The 20,616-nt window shown below is 52.3% G+C and overlaps 1 protein-coding gene across 7 annotated transcripts in view; it reads right to left on the reverse strand.

Annotated features, from left to right (window-relative positions):
- Window positions 1-4,656: 4,656 nt before the first annotated feature.
- BMP4 (bone morphogenetic protein 4) overlaps window positions 4,657-20,616 on the reverse strand; it is a 190,821-nt gene continuing 174,861 nt past the window's right edge. The window contains exons 5-8 of one of the 7 annotated variants that reach the window (XM_072761613.1): window positions 18,710-18,909; window positions 8,238-8,362; window positions 6,742-7,121; window positions 4,657-5,765 (exon numbers count right to left, since the gene is read on the reverse strand). In XM_072761613.1, the coding sequence (XP_072617714.1) occupies window positions 4,909-5,765; window positions 6,742-7,114 (1,230 nt within the window). In that variant the 5' untranslated portion in view covers window positions 7,115-7,121; window positions 8,238-8,362; window positions 18,710-18,909 and the 3' untranslated portion in view covers window positions 4,657-4,908. Of the gene's footprint in view, window positions 5,766-6,741; window positions 7,122-8,237; window positions 8,363-11,390; window positions 11,774-18,709; window positions 18,943-20,616 lie in introns of those variants that run through there. The other 6 variants (XM_072761614.1, XM_026000672.2, XM_026000670.2 and 3 more) reach the window with 6 other exon arrangements.

The raw sequence follows: 20,616 nt of genomic DNA on the forward strand, positions 1-20,616 counted from the left end.
TTCAATCACTATGCTTTTGGTCTTGAGGAAAATTATCTGCTGGCCATGGATTCAGTTAATAAAACTGAAAAAAACAGAGTGCTAAAGTAATGACAACAAAACTATGCAAAACCAAAATCTATTTGCACCCAGGCAAGGGGATTCAAAGACTTACCATGGGGGTGGGGAGCCTTGTCATTTTTAAGTATTTCTATTAGCAAGTTATAAAAGGTCAAGAGAGATCAATGAGATCTTTTCTTCAGAAACTGTGGCAAAATCAACTGAAACCTGGGCTTAAGAATTCTCATTAGAAACATAACTCAGCAAATTATTGTTCCATCCTGTCTTCTTTTCCTCAGATTTCACATTTTTGAAGTAAACATTTCTATAGGAATGAATCCTGTAAGACCATATTTTCTGAATAGTTTGTTCTGAACAACATAACAGCATTTATATTTTCACTCCAGGTTTTAAGAGACTATTTTGAAAAGACAGAAAAAGCAGAGACAATTGGAACTTGATTCAGTTGATGGCTTGGGTACACTGATTTATGAATTCTAATTCCCAATGGCTTCGTCAGTGAGCAAATACTCTGATTTCTTTTTCTAGGATTGACTAAATGTTGCATACCTTGGGTTTTTGTATTTTTCAAATTTTCCAGTTCTTTAAAAACATTAGAGCAACTGACAATTTTTCCTAAAACTAGCCACGTTGCTTCATTGGTGACCACTACAGTTTTGAGGTGTGTATTTATTCTGACATTAAGTGCTGAAAACATGGGGAAATGGAGCCACCAGGGCCACACTTCTAACCACTCTGGACGTATTTCCAGTTTTCAGAATTGTGCTAGTCTAGCTGAAATAATAGGCCTGAATATTTCTGCATCAATTCTACTTTGGCAATCCACCAGTTCTCCTGAAGTCCTCCAGGGAATACGAATAACTTTCTGATTTCTCAGGTAACGTTGCTTTTGTATTATTCTTTTCACTTAAAAAAGAGAATGTCTGTACATTCTATACAATTTGCTGCTTGTTGGAGCAAAAGTATCACCGATCGCAAAGAGCTTGGAGACTTGGGCTTCAAGCTCTACTCTCCTTGATTCATCTCTGGGATCCCCAAGTTGAGTTCTGGCCTTTGGGTGGTGGGTGAGGGTCCGCGTGGGCACTGTGTGTCCCCGGGAGGCCCAAAGGCCTAGGGGACGTCAACCAAAGTGCTGTCAAACGCCATGGGCTTGGCTTCCGAAAGAAATCAGTCAACCCATTCCTGCACACCCTTGGCCTCTTCTCCTTCTTTTCTTCTTCTTCTTCCTTCTTCTTCTTCTTTTCTTCTTGTTTTATTTATTTATTCATGATAGTCACACAGAGAGAGAGAAAGAGAGAGAGGCAGAGACACAGGCAGAGGGAGAAGGAGAAGCAGCTCCCTGCAGGTAGCCCGACGTGGGACTCGATCCTGGGTCTCCAGGATCACGCCCTGAGCCGGAGACGACGCTCAACCGCGGAGCCACCCGGGCATCCCGCCCTTGGCCTCTTCGGTCCCCCTTCCCCGCAACGGGGAGGGCGTGGAGACCCCGGGTCGAGCGCCTCCCCCGGGGCAGGCCTGACGTCGGACGCCCTGTCAGAGGGTCCGGCCTCCCCCACCCGTGCTCTCGGTCTGTCAGTGCGAGGTGCGGACCCACTGTAAGCTCCGCGCAGGCAGAGCCCCGCGCCCCGTATCTGCTTCCCGCCCCCTCGGCCGACGCCTGAAGACCCGCACCCTTCCTGGCGCCTCCGCCCAGGTGAGCTACTGGCCCGGCGCCGGCGCCGCCGCTCGGCTCGGCCGCGTGACCCGGTTTCGCGCGAAAGGTGCGGGGCCCCCGCCCTGCGGCCTCGCGCGCGCTAATCGGCTCCATGTGCCTTCGCGGAGGTTCCCCGGGGCCCGGGGCCCAGGGCGCCGACGGCCGAGCCCGACGGGTGGTCCGCGCGGGGCCGGGGACCCGGAGTCGGCGGCGCGGCGAGGGGGCGGGGGGCGGGGAGCGCGGCGCACGCGGCGCGGCCCGCGTCTGCTCCCGGGCGGGCAGGACGCCCCCTGGCGCCCCCTCCGCCGCCGCGGCCGCCGGGGAGCTCCGGGAGCAGGCGCGGGGCGGGGCCTGGCGGCCGGGGCCTGACGTCGGTCCGAGGCCGGCGATGCCCGCGGTCCGCCCGCGCCGCGGCCGCCCGGGCCCTCTCGGGGCGGCGCTGCCCGGCGGCAACGGGCTGCGGAACGGACGCGGTCGGGACCGAAAGCCGAGCCCGCAGGCCCCGGCAGGTTCCGGGCGCGCCGTGCAGCGACGCCGCGACGCCGGGAGCGTGTGCTGTTCCGGGCCCCGCTCCTTCCCCTCGTTTTTCCGAAGCTCCTGGAAGCCGGCTCCAGTGTAAAGGCGGGGCAGGGATCGACCCGGCAGCTCCTCTGATGTGGTTACGACTTTGCTGAACTCCTCGAGAGCGAGTCTCCCTCCCCGGCTTTCTTTAAGCAAAGGGAACATTTCTCTAGAGGGAAGGAGAGATGGGGGCGGGGGGGGGGGCTTGACCCCACTGCGGTGCGGCGCCTCCGCCTGCAGCTGCAGCCCCGACGCCCTCGGTCGAGCCTGAGTCCCAAATACAACGCTGAAGCCTAAATTCGACCACCTCCACACCCGCTCAGGTCCTCATCTCCCCGGGCCTCGGGACTGCGCCCTCACGCAGAATTCAAAGAGTTAAAGCTGGCCATAGCTCGTTGTTTTTCATGCTAGCATTTGTGGCATTAGGACTATTTTGTTAACTAGGTATATGCAATTCACAGAATTTCACGGTAAATTCCCCAGACCAAATATTTGGCTGAACAAATAAACAACATTATCCATTCCTGAAAATAAGCCAGTAGGAGGAGGGGGTGGTGGTGGCTGGGGGGGGGGGGGGCAGGGTGGTTGCTAGAAAGTGACCTGAGCCCGGCGGCGGCCACCAGGCTGAGGATTCGCCCTCTGATAATTTGTCCAAGTGGCTAGAGATCTGCGGGTTCCTTTCCAATAACACGGACATTTCAGAAAGTCGCTGGAAATCGGGCAAAACAAATCGAGGCCGCCTGAGGGGAACCCGTAATGGGCTTCCCCTAAATGATTTATTCGACCTCCATACCATTAATCAAAGGGGCAGCGACCTGGGGGGCTAGGAGAGAGGGAGAATTATCCCTCTTTGCAGGGAGTTTTGGAGGAACTGTGGAGTCTTGCTGCCTTTGCCTGGGGCTCTGATCTCCTCTCTCCACCTGCGCTCTCCGGGGAGCTGGGGCTTTGGCAACCGCTCCACTTCTATTTTTATTGGTTTCCACTAAGCTGCTCCTTTTGGAGGATTGTAGGACTTCAGTAATTAAAAACAAAAATGAATCCTGCTTCACCTACCCCACCCCCAAGAGCACATGGAAGAGCTGTGTACATGAATGAAGGGGGTGCACACACACACACACACACACACACACTCCCACTGGTACGTACACCTTCGTGGAAGGAGAAATGCACTCCTATCAGCCCACCTCACACAGACTTTACAAAGATGCAGCATTTGCCTCAAGCCTACCCATGCCTAGGTAGGAAAAAGTACACATGGTAAGAAATGAACCTAAGCAGGCTAACATTCCAAGGCTTAATTTAGTTGCTAATGGCCAGTAAGGAAAAGCAAAGGTCTCTTCCTCTGGTGCCCTTAGCTTCTAGATCCACATCATTCCTGAAAGCCAGTTCTCTGCCTTACTGGCAGCCCCTAACTGAGGGATATTCCACTCATTAGCATTTTCCTTTTTGGCCAAAATTTGAGCTTTCTCCTTGAAGAAACCCTGGCTCAGAACAGCACATCCACTGGCTATCTATTACTTTCTGCCCAGCTCTAGGGAAGGGGAGCTGGCATTTGACTTGAGACTGCATAGAGGACAATGCTTTCACGGTGCCTACTTAGAAATTTTGATCCTTCAGTGTCTGATCCCATTGCCACCCAGCCCAATCTGTTAGGATTTTGAACTCCATGAAGGCCTTCATGTGGGGAATAGGAGACAGGGGATAGAGTCAAGAAACATTGGCAAATAATTCCACCACTTGGTATATTACAACGGTGGCCACCAAAGTTTTTTCAAATGTGAGGTGTGTTATTTGTTCTGCTGAATAAAATCCCCACATCATCCCCACCCACCCTGTTAAAACACACATACACACAAACACACATGTGCAAATTAGTTTTGGTTTGAAAATACAACATTCATGCCTGTAAAAACTGGAGACCCTTTAGGGTATCATAAAAGCTGCAGTGGGAATTATTCCCTAGAGCTGAGACTCTATCCATCAGGCTCAGCTGGGACGCACCTCTAACAGGTGAGCAAAAACAGAAGATGTACAAGGAGCCCAAAACTGGGTCTTTAATCTGGACTACTCCTTTCATCCCACTGTTTCTCCAAGGCATGTGTCATCCAGATGGGAGAGGATGCTGCGTCCTTGTTAACATTAAATAGAAATGGAAAACAATTCATCCTGGCAATTACCATCTCTCTACCATCAGTTTACTTCCTGCCCCTCCAACTTAACCACCTCCAGTTACCACCCTCTGACTTCCATCCTGTCCCCAGCCCCTCCTCAACAGGAAAAAAAAAAATCTCATTCAAAAGAGATGGGGGCAGAAGAAAAAAGGATTAAAGAGAAAAGGACAGTTTACCTTTAAAATAATGACTCATTTTATTTTTTCTTTTAATATGTAGTTATAAATATATTTTGTCAAAATATATGATCAATATGGTCAAAACATTTGCACGTAAAGTCATAAATAAGGTCAAGGTGAATGTTTAGGTTTTTTTCCTTTTTTTTTTTTTTTTTAAAGATAAAAGTCCAGCTATAAGGAAGCAGTCTGTGTAGTGTGTGGGTGAGTGGATGGGAACATGTGTGTCCCCAAGGGCTGCCTGATCTCAGCGACACCCACATCCCTCTACTACCATCTCCTGATAATTTTTCAGTACCACCTTGTCATACTCATCCAGGTACAGCATGGAGATGGCACTCAGTTCGGTGGGGACACAACAGGCTTTGGGGATGCTGGAGTTGACAGAGTTGACCAGGGTCTGCACAATGGCGTGGTTGGTTGAGTTGAGGTGGTCGGCCAGTGGAAAGGGGCAATCCCCGTGGCAGTAGAAGGCCTGGTAGCCTGGCGGGGCCACAATCCAGTCATTCCAGCCGACGTCGCTGAAGTCCACATAGAGCGAGTGGCGCCGGCAGTTCTTATTCTTCTTGCGGGCCCGCTGTGCATGATGCTTGGGGCTACGCTTGGCCCTCTGGCGTCGGGTCAAGGCATGTCCGCGGCCATCGTGGCCAAAAGTGACCAGGAGGGGCCGGAGCTGGGCCCAATCCCCACTCCCTTGAGGTAACGATCGGCTAATCCTGACGTGCTGGCCCTGGTGGGTCCGTGTCTGATGGAGGTGAGTCACCTCAATGGCCAGCCCGTAGTTTGGCTGCTTCTCCTGGGTCCAGCGAAGGACCGCAGGGCTCACATCAAAAGTTTCCCACCGTGTCACATTGTGGTGGACCAGTCTTGTGTCCAGTAGTCTTGTGATGAGGTGCCCAGGCACCACTTCTGCCGGGGGCTTCATAACCTCATAAATGTTTATTCGGTGGAAGCCCTGCTCCCAGTCAGGGTCCTGGTTCACCTGCTCCCGGAAGAGTCGAAGCTCTGCAGAGGAGATCACCTCGTTCTCTGGGATGCTGCTGAGGTTAAAGAGGAAACGAAAAGCAGAGTTTTCGCTGGTCCCTGGGATGTTCTCCAAATGTTCTAGGCGCAGTGGAGGAGAAAAGAAAAAGGGAAAAGAAAAAAAAAAGGCACATTAACTTTTGAGATCAGAAAGTCAAGAAACAGCTTCAGTCAAGAAGCTTTGGGTGATGAGCAGTGAATTCTGTTTCCATAGTGGAAGCCTATTTGGGGAAATGAGCCTATCTTTTCATTTGAAGGAGCAGATAAATGGGCAGCTAGCAAACCAGCAAAGCTTAGCCAGCATTCGGCAAGCACCAAAGACAGAAAGTATCTCCCAACCTCCTTTATATGTCTAATAATTTCCATGTGTCAACTCCTTACTCCACCACCATCAGACTCCCCTTTTAAAGCTCTCTTGGCTTTGTGTACAGTTTTCTTTACAAGTGGTTATAAAGAAAAGGGGGGGGGGGCAACAGAGCAGAGGCAGGAGGAAACATGCACACTACCACCCTCTCCCTCTTCTTCCACTTTCGAGTATGTTACTAAACATTTCCCCAGCGATCTTGGAAACACAGAGCATGCCTTGTTGATCATGTTACAGAGGGGAAAATAAATTCCAACACAGTAATGATGCTGGTGGATTAATAACTCAGATTTACTTTGGAAAAGAAACATCCGCTAGGAAACATTCAGATCGGATTACAAGGCCCCTATTGAATAAACCTGACAAACACACAGCTGTAATATTAAATTCAGTAGGTGCTTTGAAAAAAAACGGCAGAAAACCTGGCAGAAAAGGCTTTGATATAGCAAAAACACACCACAAGGGCTAGCCCACGTCTGAGTGGTGTCATTCTCCTTCCCGGGAACCCTTCCCCTCTGTCTCCAAAAAATAAATTCAGCCACAGCTCTTGGAGGTAAGCAGCTCTGTTTGCCTGGGGCTGCCAGGATTTGGGGCTTTGATGTAACCTGAACTCTTCTCCCCCAGGGCTAACACTGCCCCCCACCAACCAGCCCTACTGGCCCTCCCCCACCTGGACTCTCCGCAGGGACTGACCTTCGTGGTGGAAGCTCCTCACGGTGTTGGCCCTACTGGCGGGGCGCTCAGGGTACTCCAGACCGATGCTGTGGATCTGCTCTTCCTCCTCCTCCTCCCCAGACTGGAGCCGGTAAAGATCCCGCATGTAATCTGGGATGACGGCGCTCTTGCTAGGCTGCGGGCGGCGGCGCAGCCCGAACATCTGCAGAAGCGTAGCCTCGAAGTCCCGCAGGAGCTCATGGCTCTGCCCTGAGCGGCGTCCTCCCGCGTGGCCCTGAATCTCGGCGACTTTTTTCTTCCCCGTCTCAGGTATCAAACTAGCATGGCTCGAGCCTCCTAGCAGGACTTGGCATAATAAAACGACCATCAGCATTCGGTTACCAGGAATCATGGTGTCTCTGGGGAGGGGGAGGAGGTTGAAGGTTAAAGAATAAATAAACACCAATAACTATAGAGAGAAACAGAGATGTCTCTGCATATGCATATAAGGCTAGTGATGGAGGGGCAAGACGTAAAACAGGTCAGAAAGATCAAGTTTGTGTCTTCTCCCTCACACACCCCCACCAGTACCAGCTGCAGCCATGCAAGGCCTGAAAGTAGGAATTGCCCTGTAATTACTTGGTCTAACTTGTTTACAGTCAAATAACCCCAAATCAGATAGCCTCCATCCTGTTAATCTTTTTTTGTCCCAACTGCTATCTGAGCCATGATCTCAGCTTGGTTTCTTCAAGGATAAACAGTTAACATTGAGGGGGTAAAACAGGGTGGGGGAGGGAAGACTCCAGTGCCCTGGCTCTCCACTTCAGACCTTCAGCCTCTCTCCCTCCTCCTCCACCCCCCTTCTTCCTCCGCCCTCCGAGAGCCAACTTCCACAACTTCCAGCTGGTTCGGAGCGGAGCGGGAGGGTGGGCGAAGACCGAGGGCGGCGGGGTCCAGAGGCTGCGCCCGAGGACGCGGTCTGGGAGCTGCCCGAGTTTGTGGCTTACTTTGCCGTGGCTGCTGAGTTTGAAATGCCCAGCAAAAAGCATCTGATCGGGCCCGCTCTCTCACTCCCAGGAAAGCGGGGGGCGGGAAGTGGGGGATGATTATTCCAAGAGAGAGAGAGAGACAGACAGACAGACACCTCTGCTGAGTTTTGACAAGCAGCTGGGAACGAGCACGGGGGAGCCGCGCGCGCGCGCGCGTGTGTGTGTGTGTGTGTGTGTTTGCCCAGAAAGTACAACCAACCCCAGGCTGCGGACCTTTCATCTCTTTAGCCCCCTCTCGCTCCCCTTTCTTGCAACGCACACTATCTGAGAGTCCGAGCGGGAGCAAGCAGAACTTTAAACAAAACCGGTACGCTCAGAGCCCCGCGGCTGCCCGGCCAAGGAGAGAGCGACAGCGCTGCCAGAAAGCGGAGTGTGAACTCTGGAAAATAGAAAAAAAAAGGTCCGACGGGAGGGACCCAGGGCGAGCAGGGGCGGGGAGCGCAGAGTGAAATCCCAGGAGGGGGGAAGGAAGAGGTGTCTACTCACTGACAGAAAACAAGGCATATAATAACAGTCCATGATTCTTGACAGCCAATCTTGAACAGACTTGCTGGAAAGGCTCAGAGGAGCTGCGGCAGTGCGTTGCTCTGGATGGCACTACGGAATGGCTCCTAAAATGAATATTTGAATATAATGAGAGTCTGGCGCAGACGGGCTCTGTTTTTCTTCCAGCCCCTCGGGGTCACGTGAACGCGGAAGCCCCGCCCCGAGCGCGCAGGAGCCCGCCCTTCCCGCGGCGGGCGGCGAAAGGGCCCGCGCGCCCTCCCCCGCGGCCCCGCCCCCGCCGGGAGAGGCCAACCCCCGCGCGGGCCGCCCGAGCCGCCGGCGGTCGGGGAGGAGCTCGGAGCCGCGCTCGCCGCAGCCCCCGGCCGGTGCCCCGGCGCCGAGCGCGCGGGGCGCGGGGCGCGGGCCTCGCTTCTACCTGCGGCCGTCGCGCCAGCGGCCTGCAGCCGGAGGGTCGGGGCGCACGGCGGGGGCCGCGCCTGCAGCGCGAGCGCCGCTCCGGTGGGGCCGTGAGCGGGGGCGCCCCGGCAGCGCCCGGCCTCGCCAACCCAGGGCGCTGACGGACCAACACGCTCGCGCGCGCCGCCACCTCCTCCCCGGGGCCCGCGCGAGGCCAAGTGCTGCTCCCAGCGACAGCCGGCCCCGACGAGCGCCCGCGAGTGCTCCGACGAGCCGGGCGTGCGCTCGAGCTCCGGGCCGCGGGCCGCCGGCCCCGTCACGCACCGGGCCGGGGGGGAGGTGTGAGGCCGAGGTCGGTGTGGGCAAGTGGGGAGGGAGCGGCCCCCGGGCCGGTTTCCGCGCCTGCATCTCCGAGAGGGTCCCCGCACCGCGCGGGCCGCGGGGTGCACTCGGAGCGCAGCAGGTCCCCGAAGGAAGCGGCCCTCGAGCCATTCGAGGCGGAGGGGCGGGCTCAGAGGGGGGCGTCGCTGCGGAAAGGGCGCATCACGGGGTTCGGGGCTCCGTGTCGCCGAGGTTTACAACTCCCCGACCCGGCGCGGAAAGGAAATCCCACTGCGTTCCCAGGAGTCGAGAAAACCCTGAACAGCGTTCGGCCTGCGCTCGACCTCTGCGTCGGCGTCTCTCCCTCTCCCTCTCCCTCTCCCTCTCCAGATTGTCTTATTTTTGAAACCACCACTCCTCCCCCGCCACTTCCTTCCCCCACCCCCTTCCTCCTTTGCACCAGCTGCAGAGTCGCAGCAAATAGTTCTCCAAGACTCTTGCCGACCCACAGCTCAAGGAATCACGGGGATGTCCCGACTCTAACGGAAGATGCTGCGGGCGTGGGTCGTTCTGTGCGGGGGGTGGGGGTGCGGTTCTCAAGACCCTGCCCCGGGTCTCGCTCCCCGGCCTCGGCCCCAGCCCCAGCCCGCCCCGGGGTCCCGCTCCCAAGGCCACCCGCCCTCCCTTCCCCGAGGCTCTTTCCAGTTCCAGCCCCGGGTCTCGTCGCAGATGGAGGGCCCAGGCCGCCCGCCTCTCTCCCTCGCAAATCTGGTTTTCTTCTTGGGGGCAATCGCGGGAAGCCTTTGAGGAAGGCTGCATCTCGGAGAGGACCGAGCGCCTAGCCCTGGCTCCCCGCCCCGCCGGCCGGGTGTGGAGGCCGCGGGCGCCCCTGCGCGACCGTCGGCGCCGCCCGAGAGCCGCGCCGCTCCGGGAGCCGCTCTAGGCTTTCCCGCTCCCGCGCCACAGCTGGAACGGACTGCGAAAGGGCTGGGAGAGCAGACAGAGGGCTTTTCAGACGCCCGGACTCCAAAACTGCCCCGTGGGAGGAGGGGTAGACGTGGGAAACGCAGACGGAGAGGAGCCAGTCCCCGCGGGGGCGAAGGCGCGTGGAAGGGGCGCGCCCGGGACCCGGCTCCCCTCTGCCCCGGGGAATCTCCCCGCCGCCGGCGGGAGCGCGCGGCGCTAGACACACGGAGGCTGGACGGGGAGCGGGTGGTGTTTCAATTTCAGATTCCGGAGGATTCGTCTCTAATCACGCAATTCCACCCCCCCCCCATTTTTTTTTTTTTTTAATTAAAAAGGACGAAAGCCCCAAAGGACGTTCGTCTCCAGAACTTTTTCTTGGTGGTGGTGGTGACAGGGATGCAGCCCGTGGCGATTGTCCTTTACTTCCCCACCAGAGTCTTCTGACGCTGGAGTTTGCCCAGAGGTGGCCCCAGTTTACCAAATCTCTATTTTTTGGTGGTGGTGGGGGGGGTTCTTAACGTTTCACAAAGCTTTCAGCCCACAAACTCCGATCCTCACAGTGCATCCACCTAAGCGGTGCCCAGGAAGCGTTTGAGGCCTCGGGCCCAGCTCCCGCGGGGAGGGACCCGGGAATCCTGGAACCCTTGCCGGTCGGCTCCGGCCTGCAAGGACCCGCAAGTGCCCGGGTGCGCAGCGGGTATGCCCGCGACTCCCCACGGGCCAGACACCGCTGGAAGACGCGTGCCCGGGGCGCCAGGCATCCCGACCGGCTTCCTTACAGACCCTACACCAGGAAATGCTAGGGGAGAGGCTCCTTGGATGCTGCAAGTTCACGACAGCAGCTCGTGCCTAAGGCGCGTCGTGCACCGCAGTTCGCGTGCTCCCGGGGCTCCCGCCGGCTGGGGGCCGGGTCGGGTGACACTCCCCTCGACGCAGCCCCCGGGCGGCGCGCGGTCTCCGGAGGCGGCAGGACCGCGCTCCCCGCGGCAGAACCAGCCCGGGTGAGGTGTCCTTCCTCCACCTCGCGGTCCCTCGGCCCCCTCCCGCTCTCCGGACCTCGGAGCCCACACTCCTTTATCTCCCGGCCCTTCCCGTCCGGGGATCGCAAACGCCAAGGGCCCCGCAAGCGCTCCGCTCAAGACCTCACAGTCTTTCCCAGCGACCCCAACTAAGGCTCCTCTTCTTCCCATCTCTTCTGCCCCGAACCTACCAAAGGTGGAAATCACCGGGGCCGCCGGACCGAGGAAGTGGCCCGGGTAGAGGCAGTAGCAGATGTGGGGAAGTGTCTTTGGGCGCCAGCATCCCTACCTCTAGCACCACCGTAGGGGGGAGAATAAGCCACCTATGGCTGTGGCCAAGGGCTGAGCCCCCCGCCGTCCCTCCCCACCAAGGATGCTGCGCCCCGGGGCCCCCTCTGCCTGGCACCCCTCGCCAGGTAGCCTTGCTCACCATAGGTCCCTGCAGCAGCGGGCTCGCCAGCAGCAGCTCCTGGGGACCTCTGAACGGCTGCAGTGAACCCGGGCAAGGGCCGAGGGCTGGGGCGCTGCTGGCTCGAGACGGCGCGGACGGGAATCCCATCAGGGAGGGCGGCGAGCTACTCAGCCCCGAGCGCTCAGAGCGTCTCAGGCTCCCGTCCCTCGGCTCGGGGCCACACTCACCTAGCTTCCGGGCGGGGCTCCGCTCTCCTGCCCTCCCTCCCTCCTCCTCTGCCCTCGTGCATCTTCTCCTTCCCCTTCTTTCCCTCGCTCTCTTTCTTTCTTTCCTTCCTCCTCCTCGTCCCCGGCAGCCCCTCCCTTCTTCCCTCCGCCCTCGCTCGCCTCCCTTTCTGGGATGGGAGCCCCGCCCACATCCTCCCATCCAGCCGCCGGGCCTCGCCTCGCCTCGCCTCGCCTCGCCTCGCCTCGCAGGCCCGGTCCCGGAAGCCCGGGCTGCGCCGGAGTCGGCAGCTGTTGCCCCGGCCGGGCCGGTGCTGCTTCCAGCTCGGGGAAGCGGCCGGGGCTCACCTGGGGACCACGTGCAGAGGTACTAGAAAGCATGCACCGACTAGTCGCCGTACCTTCCAAAAATACCCATGGGAGTCTGGGCTTCCCCGAGTTTAGAGTAACTGCTGCCCAAACTGATGATTAAAACACTGAGTAATCACCATTTACCCCGAGTAATTAGAGATAATGAAACACCTCTAAAATCAGGTTATGGAAAAAGGAGCTGTTGGATTGGTTTAAAGGGTAGCCTTCCATAAACTGTTAAAGGATTTCCAAACAGTGAGAAACAGGCTGTGCGAAGGACTGTGTGCTCTATGAGGTGCCTCTTTGGCTGTTGAAAGGTGTTTTTCCTTCCAAAACATTGTTTTCAATGCTTCTTGTGGAAAGCCTTGGCGATGACCCCCAGAAGGATGGTCCCAATAAACAGTCCAGTTCCCTCTTCCTCCCCAGGCCTAACACTTTTGAGGACAGAGATGGCATGGAGACAGGCCGGGGCCATATTTTTACAGTAAGAAAAGCCTGCTTATTACCACTCAGAAACCCTCTTAAGAACCACCATAAGAGGTCATTTTTGTTGTTATTGTTGTTTATTTGTGGCGCACCTGGGAATACTTAATCTCAGCAAACTGACCTTCTGAGGAGGTAAACCAGCCACCAAACCAACAACATTTTTTTTCCACAGGGACACAAGAGAGGATACCCTTTGTTCCATTTTTAAAGGAAGAAAGGAGTGAGGAGTTGGCCCTTTCCTACAAGAAAGTGCTAGTAATTATATTAGCAGGGAGGTGGAATGTGTGCTTAAAACCTTCCCAAACAGGAGCTAATTTCACACAGTGTCTCTGATAGAGATGAGGCAGGACATAGCAGCCTCATCTCTCTGGTTTACAAACACGGAAGGGGAAGAGCAGCCAGGTTAAAGGAACTTGCCTAGAGCCCTGAACTAAATCACAGCCTCTGCTCTGGAGTCCCCAGCTAATACTGCAGGGCGGGGCTGAGGGCCACAGCCCTGAGCTCCAGGTAGCCTGGGGAGTGCTGGAGGATGGAGCCTTTCCTGCCCTGGATTTCTTACCCTGCATCCATACTACACTTCACCATTCCAGCAAAATGTTTAGGTCTTTACTTAAACAGGCATTGGTCCTAGGGGCTTTATCTATAAAAACTTTTACTTTTAGATACCTTCAATATTTAGAAAACCTACTTCATTTGTGGAACACAGATTACCAAAGGTTGGAATTGGATAAAATCTGGGGAAAAACTGTGAAAGCAGGGCCAAGGCGTCCTGCCATCTTTTCCAAGTTAGGCCTCTGAGGTCTTTTAGCCCAATAATGCCTCAAACCACAGAAACAAGCTGTATGGCTTTGAGCATGTCCTTGAATTCCTGTGGGCCTCAGTTTTCTCATCAGCAGAATGAAAGGATTAGGACAGTTTCCATACCCCTTTTCCATTTGAAAATGATTTAATTTTAATTGAAATCATTAAACATCTATCTTCTTTTTTAAAAAAGATTTTATTTATTTACTGGACAGAGAGTGAGTGTGTGAGCACAAGCTGGGGGACAGCAGAGGGAGAGGGAGAAGCAGACTACCCACTCAGCAGCTCCACGTAGCTTGATTCCAGGACCTGGAGATCACGACCTGAGCCTAGGGAGACAGATGCTTAACTAACTGAGCCACCCAGGTGCCCCCATCATGTTTCATTTATTTTTTTATTTTTATTTTTATTTATGATAGTCACAGAGAGAGAGAGAGAGAGGCAGAGACACAGGCGGAGGGAGAAGCAGTCTCCATGCACCGGGAGCCTGATGTGGGATTCGATCCCTGGTCTCCAGGATCGAGCCCTGGGCCAAAGGCAGGCGCCAAACCGCTGCGCCACCCAGGGATCCCTCATGTTTCATTTAAAAATCACACATAAGCCCACCTTTTCTAAAAACCTCAGATTAAACAAGGCAGGGCAATACCACCATCAAGAAGGGAGGACTGACAATATACCTCCAGCTTCCAACGTAATCAGAATTACATCAATTTTTTAAAAAAGATTTTATTTTATTTATTTGAGAGAGAGAAAGCCACCATCGAGCAAGAGGAAGAGAGAGTCTCAAGCACACTCTGCGCTGAGCTTGGAGCCAGATACTGGGCTCTATTTCATGACTCTGAAATCATGACCTGAGCCAAAAAAAGGGTCAGAAGCTCAACCAACTGCGCTACCCAGGCACCCCTAGAATTACAGCAATTACTAATAATAACAAAAGAAAATTAAAACTCCATTAAATAGTTACCTAATGTCCATCCTGAGGCTAAAGGAGCACACTGCCTAGAGTTAGGACAGATTAAATGTTCACCAAGCCCCCTAAAACAACCAGTATCGTTTTAAATCATTAACAAAATGTATTCCTTAATATTTAAACTCAAAACAACACTGATATGCTGTGTTTAAAAGTAGGGCTTTATTTTATTTTAAGGCACAAGATAATAGGTGGGTTTTTTTTTTGATCCAAACGCTTTTGGATCATTGTTATTGTCTCATTTTGCTGAAGTCTAAATAATAAAGTGGCCATTGGTCCACCCATGAGTTTGTGAGACTCACAGTCCAGGAGTTTCTAATGAAAACACCTGACATACCTTGTTTAGACCCCGATATGAGTCTTTAGATGTGTGATGGAAGAACTCAGCTTCAGTTCTTTTTGGACAGTTTTATTTCTAGCCCACATTGTAAACAGTGCAAACCTTCTATTAGCACCTCTTTTTACTCACTTTTCTTTTTCTTCTTACTCCCAATCTCTCATACCAAAGAAGAAAGTACCTGCTGGTTAGAGAACTAAATCCATCACAGCCTAGTGATCTGAGTTAGTGAGGGAAATCAGTCCCTATCCCAAGCTTACTTGTGAACCTCGCTGTTTTTATAGAATATAATATAGCTGGACCAAATGAAGCTGTGCTCTTAAATCATCTAGATTGGGAGGAGACATCTATTGTAATTCAACAGTTAACTATTGCTCTTCCACTGCTACTACTAAATGAAGGGCATTTGTTTGGGTTTTTCCTGGAAAGCATTATGGAAGAGTAGCTAGACAGCAAGTTCTCAGGACATCCTTTCTCAAGGATGAGGAACATAAGCTTCAGAACAAGGCTGGAGCCAATGCTGAAAAATGCAGATTTCCCAGCTCTGCCTGCCTGAGATCTACATATTGCACAAGGTTCCCTGATGATCCTGAGCACACTAAAGCTTGAGAACTACTGTTTTAAAAGTGATTTCACTTATTTTCAAGGCTGGTAGATACCACTAAAAGGCTGATACCTAGATGTTATTAAACAGGCAAGGAATACGCTTGGCATGTGCTTTATAAGCTGTTAAATATGGTGATTATAGTATTACTATGCCCAGAACACACCAAATAGTTCTTTGCAAATGAAAAGATTTCTAATCCTCTGGGTGTAGTAGTCCTTACTTCTAGGTCCTTGAGTCAGAACCACATCAAGTCATCAAACCTTCTTTGCCAATTAAGTGTCAGTTGAAGCTCTGGAGAGATACTTTGAATGAATCCCCAGCATCACTGCTGACTTTTGAGAAAGAGTAAGATAGATAAATTGGAAATGGAATTACAAGGGAACTCTGAAACTGGCCAGGACCATTCGTTTTTACCATTTGCTGTTATACATTTGCTGTCTGGTCCTCACAACTGTCATAAAAATCCTTGTTCTACAGATGAGAATCTGAAATTTAGAGGGGTCATATGAATTTCTCAAGGTCACAGAGCTAGTAGGTTGGGGACCCAAAATGCAGACCAGGCCAGTTTGCCTCCACCTCCAAATGCCATAAGCAGGTCTTGCAGAGGGATGGACCCCCATGGCCACAGCTTCTGACTAGACAAGGCTTGCACTGGAGGCTTTCCCAAGGCCAACGCAGCTGCGGCTCTGCCCTTGCAGCATGCAGTGACAGAGAATGTCAGGATTTCTTCCCAGGGCTCAGAAGACAGAACAAAATCAAGACCTGGAAGCTTACCTCTTAGGGATTCTTATTACATAGCCCACCTTAAGGGAAAACTTTATGTGAACTTCCCCAGGAGTAAAAGTCCTGATCTTGAGAAAGACGTTGCTTACCTCTGATGGGTCTCCTCATTGAGTTTCCTCTATGTAAATGTGAGAACTGAGCAAGTTCCTCACAGGTCTTTCTCACAGGTCTTTCTCTTTCCCCACGAAAGAGAAATAGTATGTCTGCTAGGTAAAGCCATGGTCAAATGCCTAAACCTCCAAACCTTGGTTTGTTCATTTCTAATCTGAGAATAACAATTTCTATTTCATAATATTCTTATAAGCATTAAATGAGTTAATTAAATAAAATGGCAGGCATAAAGTGCTCAGCAAATATTAGCTATTATTTTTCTTCACAAAGGTAATGATTACAAGAGCAAAGTAGGTGAAAAGTCACTCTGGCGCTGAGTTTTATTTATTTATTTAGTGATAAACTTTTTAAAGGAAGGGGTTATAGCTCACATTTATTTTATAATCATTGAGGCTGTACACATAAGGGATTGATTGGATAAAGGCTGTTTACGTGAATCAGCATGCATCGAGTTACTATTCATTATGATTTGTCTGTATGAGTCTGACCTATGAACAAATCTCTGCCAAGATGACTAATCACTGTCAAAGTGGACAGGCATTAACTACTGAGAGCAAAGAACTACTAGGCTAGATGACATCTGAAACATTTTCCATCTCTGTTTTATCCGATCTCTAACAGCTCTGACTTTTAACAATTTTTCTTTATAATGTAAACTATCGGCTCACTACTTTCTAGAATACAATATCTTAAACAAAAAAAGTCATTCAAATCAGACCATCAAAAATGGACAGAGAATTCTAATCAAAACCCCAATTGTTATGTCTTAACATGTTTACCATGTGGATGGATGGCAGACAGGGCATGGATATTGAAATTCCTCCCTTTCCAAAGAGGATGGCATTGGCATACAATGACGGATATTTGGCTTATCCCTGTTTTAAGCTTCCTCTGCTAAAAAGTAGTCAACTATACCCACTTGCTTCTATAGCAGAGATGCTGCCTGGAAATAAACTATTATGAAATGTGTCAAAAAGGTTAAAACTTTGGAATATCTTCGATCTCAGCATATATCCCTCTCTGTTGCGCATTAACAGTGTGACCTGGATAAAAATGCAGTGTCACTGCAGGATGAGTTTTGGAGGCAGAGATATCAGGCTGTACCAAATGAGTTGTTATGGTTTCCCAACCAGATGTCAATTGGGCAATACCATCTAACCATCTAACAGCTCAGTTCAAGCTAACAGTTTTCTAGCCTTTTGCAAGGAGAGTTTTGTCCAAAGGGATATGTGATCCAAGAAATTTTTGTTGTACAAATAAAACTTGGGTGTGTTTACAAATAGTCTAAATATTTCATGGTTCTGGGGAGAGGGTGGAAATCCTTTTCACCAATGTCTTCCTCGAGAATAAATATATATTATTTGTAATCCCCTCAGGGATTATGTATAGATGGAATAAACATTCAAAAATTGCTTGTTGATGTTGACTTTATGAAAATTCATCAAGCTGTATACATGAGATTTGTGCACTTTTCTATGCGTGTTCTATTTCAGTAAAAGTTTACTAAAAATATACTTTTGAAATTATTCCTTAAAGTTATTTTCTTTGACCAGCATCTGAAGCCCACCAGAAAGAGACGATGTTCCTAGTCCCCTCAGGTAACCAGAGGGTTGCACAGAGCAAAGCTAAGAGAAGCATAATCTGTAGTGCCAGGGTGGCCACAGCACCAGGGAAACCCACCCAGGGCTTCAGGGAGTCTGCTCTGGAGCCTCCCAAAGGCGAGCAGTTGTGGCAACGAAGGCCAGGCCTTTGGGGGAAACAGCGCAACCCAAGGGAAGAGGGCAAGATGCGTGATGCGCACCGGCACGTTTCCCAAGCCCAGGGAGGGCCAGAAGCTCTGGGCGAGAAAAGCAGCTCCTGGAGGCATCTGCACTTCGGACTCGGCTCTCCCCCTCCTTGGCTTCCCCCGCGGGGAGAGAGGCTCGGAGAGCGCATTTCCAAGTGTCAGTCTCCAGGAGGGAAAGGCAGGGACGTCGGATACCTATTTTACTTATTTCTGAGGACAGAAGTGCCCTAAGCACAAAGAAAAGGTAACAGCTTCAGAGAAAGAAATGTGCCCCATCTCCAGATTCTGGGACCCCTGGGCTTGGGGACAGGATGGCAGGAGAGAAAGCCGGGCTCCGCAGGCGCGAAGGAGCGCCCCTTTGGATTCCTGGCGGCCTGCCAGCTCCACGCAGAAATGGCTTTTTAGGTGCCTGTGACCTTGCGTCCCCGGGGCCAGGCTCCGAGATCACGCAAGCTCGAGTAAGGAGAGCGTGCGGAGAGGGGCTGCGGGAAGGGGGCCCACCTGCGTTAGGGAAGAGCCGAGGCGCGCCCAGCTCTCACCTCCGCAGGTGGACGGAGGAGGAGGAGCGGACACCCGCAAACGCTGACTGCAGGTGCGGTGCGTAGCAGCCCGGCCCCAGGACGTCCTGTCGGGTCGGACGCGGCCCTGGGCTTCCCCCAACGTCCCTCCAGGAAACGTCCGCTCGCGTCCCCACGCCCGAGGGCCCCCGGGAGGAGGCGGAGGCTCGGGAGGCTGTGGCAGCGGACACCTTCCCTCGCGTCCCGGCCGCGACGCCCCAGCGAGCGGCCGCAGGTGTCAGCGCAGGCCGGTGGCCGCCCCGCTCTGGCGCCTCCCGCCCCGGCCCAGGCCCTGCTAGCTCGGCGGCGGCTGCGCCTTCCTACCTGCGAGAGCTCGACCCGCTCTCGGGCTCGGTTTGCAGGATTTGTGCTCCGGACGGCTCATCTGACCCCCGAGCGCGCCGGCCACTGGGGGCAGGGGCAGGGGCAGGCCACCCGCACAGAATTTCCGTGCGACCACGAGAGTGGCTCCTCAGACATCGAGAGTTCCCGCTTATTTCTTCATCTGCCTGACCAGGAAACTCCTGGAGAGAAGTGGGGGAGGAAATAAGGAAGCCGAGGGAGGGAGGGAGGGAGAGTTCAAAGTGGTTCCTGCCACAGTTTGCGCCTGCTCCCTGCATCACCAGGCGTGCGTGCACACACACATACCCAGGCCCCAGATATGCTGGGGCACAGGCTACTGGAGTCCTGCTTCTCCACACAGAAAATGAGGAGCAGCTCATTGGCTACTATTTGTTAAGCTTGCCCACTTAGCTTGCCACCCCATCCCCTACCGGTTCCATCTTTTGATAGGGTTATCCAGGCCACAGAGTCTGGTTTTTCCCATCCGGTGAGTAAAAGAGTGAGCTTCATCGGGTGCCTGGGCTCCTGGATCTGCTGCATCTACTTGCCAAGCCCAGCAGTGATACCTGCAAGGTTACGCCACACCAGGGAGGGAGATTCATAAGGCTAGAAAGAGGAGGGACAGGAACCTGGCATGAAGGCCAGCAAGGGGTGTGAGGTTGCCAGAAGAGACTTCAGATGGTCTCTGGTGGGGCAGCACATCCTTGCCAAACAACCTGGGGGGTCCTAAGCCCTTCCCTCAAGAGAGATAAAAATGAAACACGACAAGGAGATTCCTTTATTCAGTACAGGAGAATGTCAGGCTGGATTTTGAAGACTTTGCCTCAGAATTCTGATTTTCCTTCTGAATATCTTTTTGTTCCTTTATCACTTCCTACAAGTGTTCAGGTGTCAATGGCATGTAACAGGTAAATATGTCTTCAGTTTGCACCAAAATGTGCTGTGCCACTCTTGCATCTGATTAGCTCTTGAGGGGAAACCTGAGAAGGTTGGATAGTATGGTTTTATGTCCCCAGCTTTAGAGAGAACTAAAAAAAAAAAAAAAAAAAAAAAAACTCAAAACAAAGAGAAACTGGAGGACTGAAAAACAATAGGTCTTAAGGGGAGTATAAAAGTGAGTGCTGGCTTTTCTTATTGTATTTAAATAAAATGCTAATCTCCTTAAATTAGATATTCTTAAACCTGCTAAGTGACATCATTAGGGATCTCTAGATGGATTTCAAGGGATCTGTGAAAACCACAAAATTTACACATGCAATTATGGAAGTGGATGTAAAAGTGCATGGAGGGGGTATAATTTTATCAAATTTTAAAAGGGATTTGGACCCAGGAATTAAAAACCTGTAGGATATGCTGTATGCAAATCCCTTTCTTACTGGGAGAATGTCTCCAAGCTGCACACACAGAAACTTTGACTCAGTGGTATATAGCTTTCACACTCCAGAGTAATATGTTTTGTTTTGTTTTTTAGAACTTTGAGAGAAAAAAAAGAGAGAGCCCTCGTGTGAGCAGTGGGAATAGTAGGAGGAGGAGCAGCAGAAGGAGAAAGAGAGGGAGATAATCTCCAGCAGATTCCTCCTGAGCGAAGAACACAATGTGGGGCTCCATCCAGGACTCTGAGATCCTGACCTGAGCCAAAACCAAATGCCAGCTGCTTAAGGACTCAGCCACCCAGGAGCCCCCCAGAGCAAAATGTTACTAACTCGACACTGAGACAACAGAAATGTCTCTTTGTTTGGGGCCAACACTCATAGAGGAAAGGACCCTGACAGCAGAAAATGACCTGGAACTCAGGTGCCTGCTGTGCCCCATGTTAAACTGTTCCCACCACTTACCCAGCTAAGACTCTTGAGATTCCTTTTTTTTTTTTTTTTAGATTTTATTTATCC

This window comes from Vulpes vulpes, chromosome 6 (assembly GCF_048418805.1).
Source record: "Vulpes vulpes isolate BD-2025 chromosome 6, VulVul3, whole genome shotgun sequence".
NCBI lineage: Eukaryota > Metazoa > Chordata > Mammalia > Carnivora > Canidae > Vulpes > Vulpes vulpes.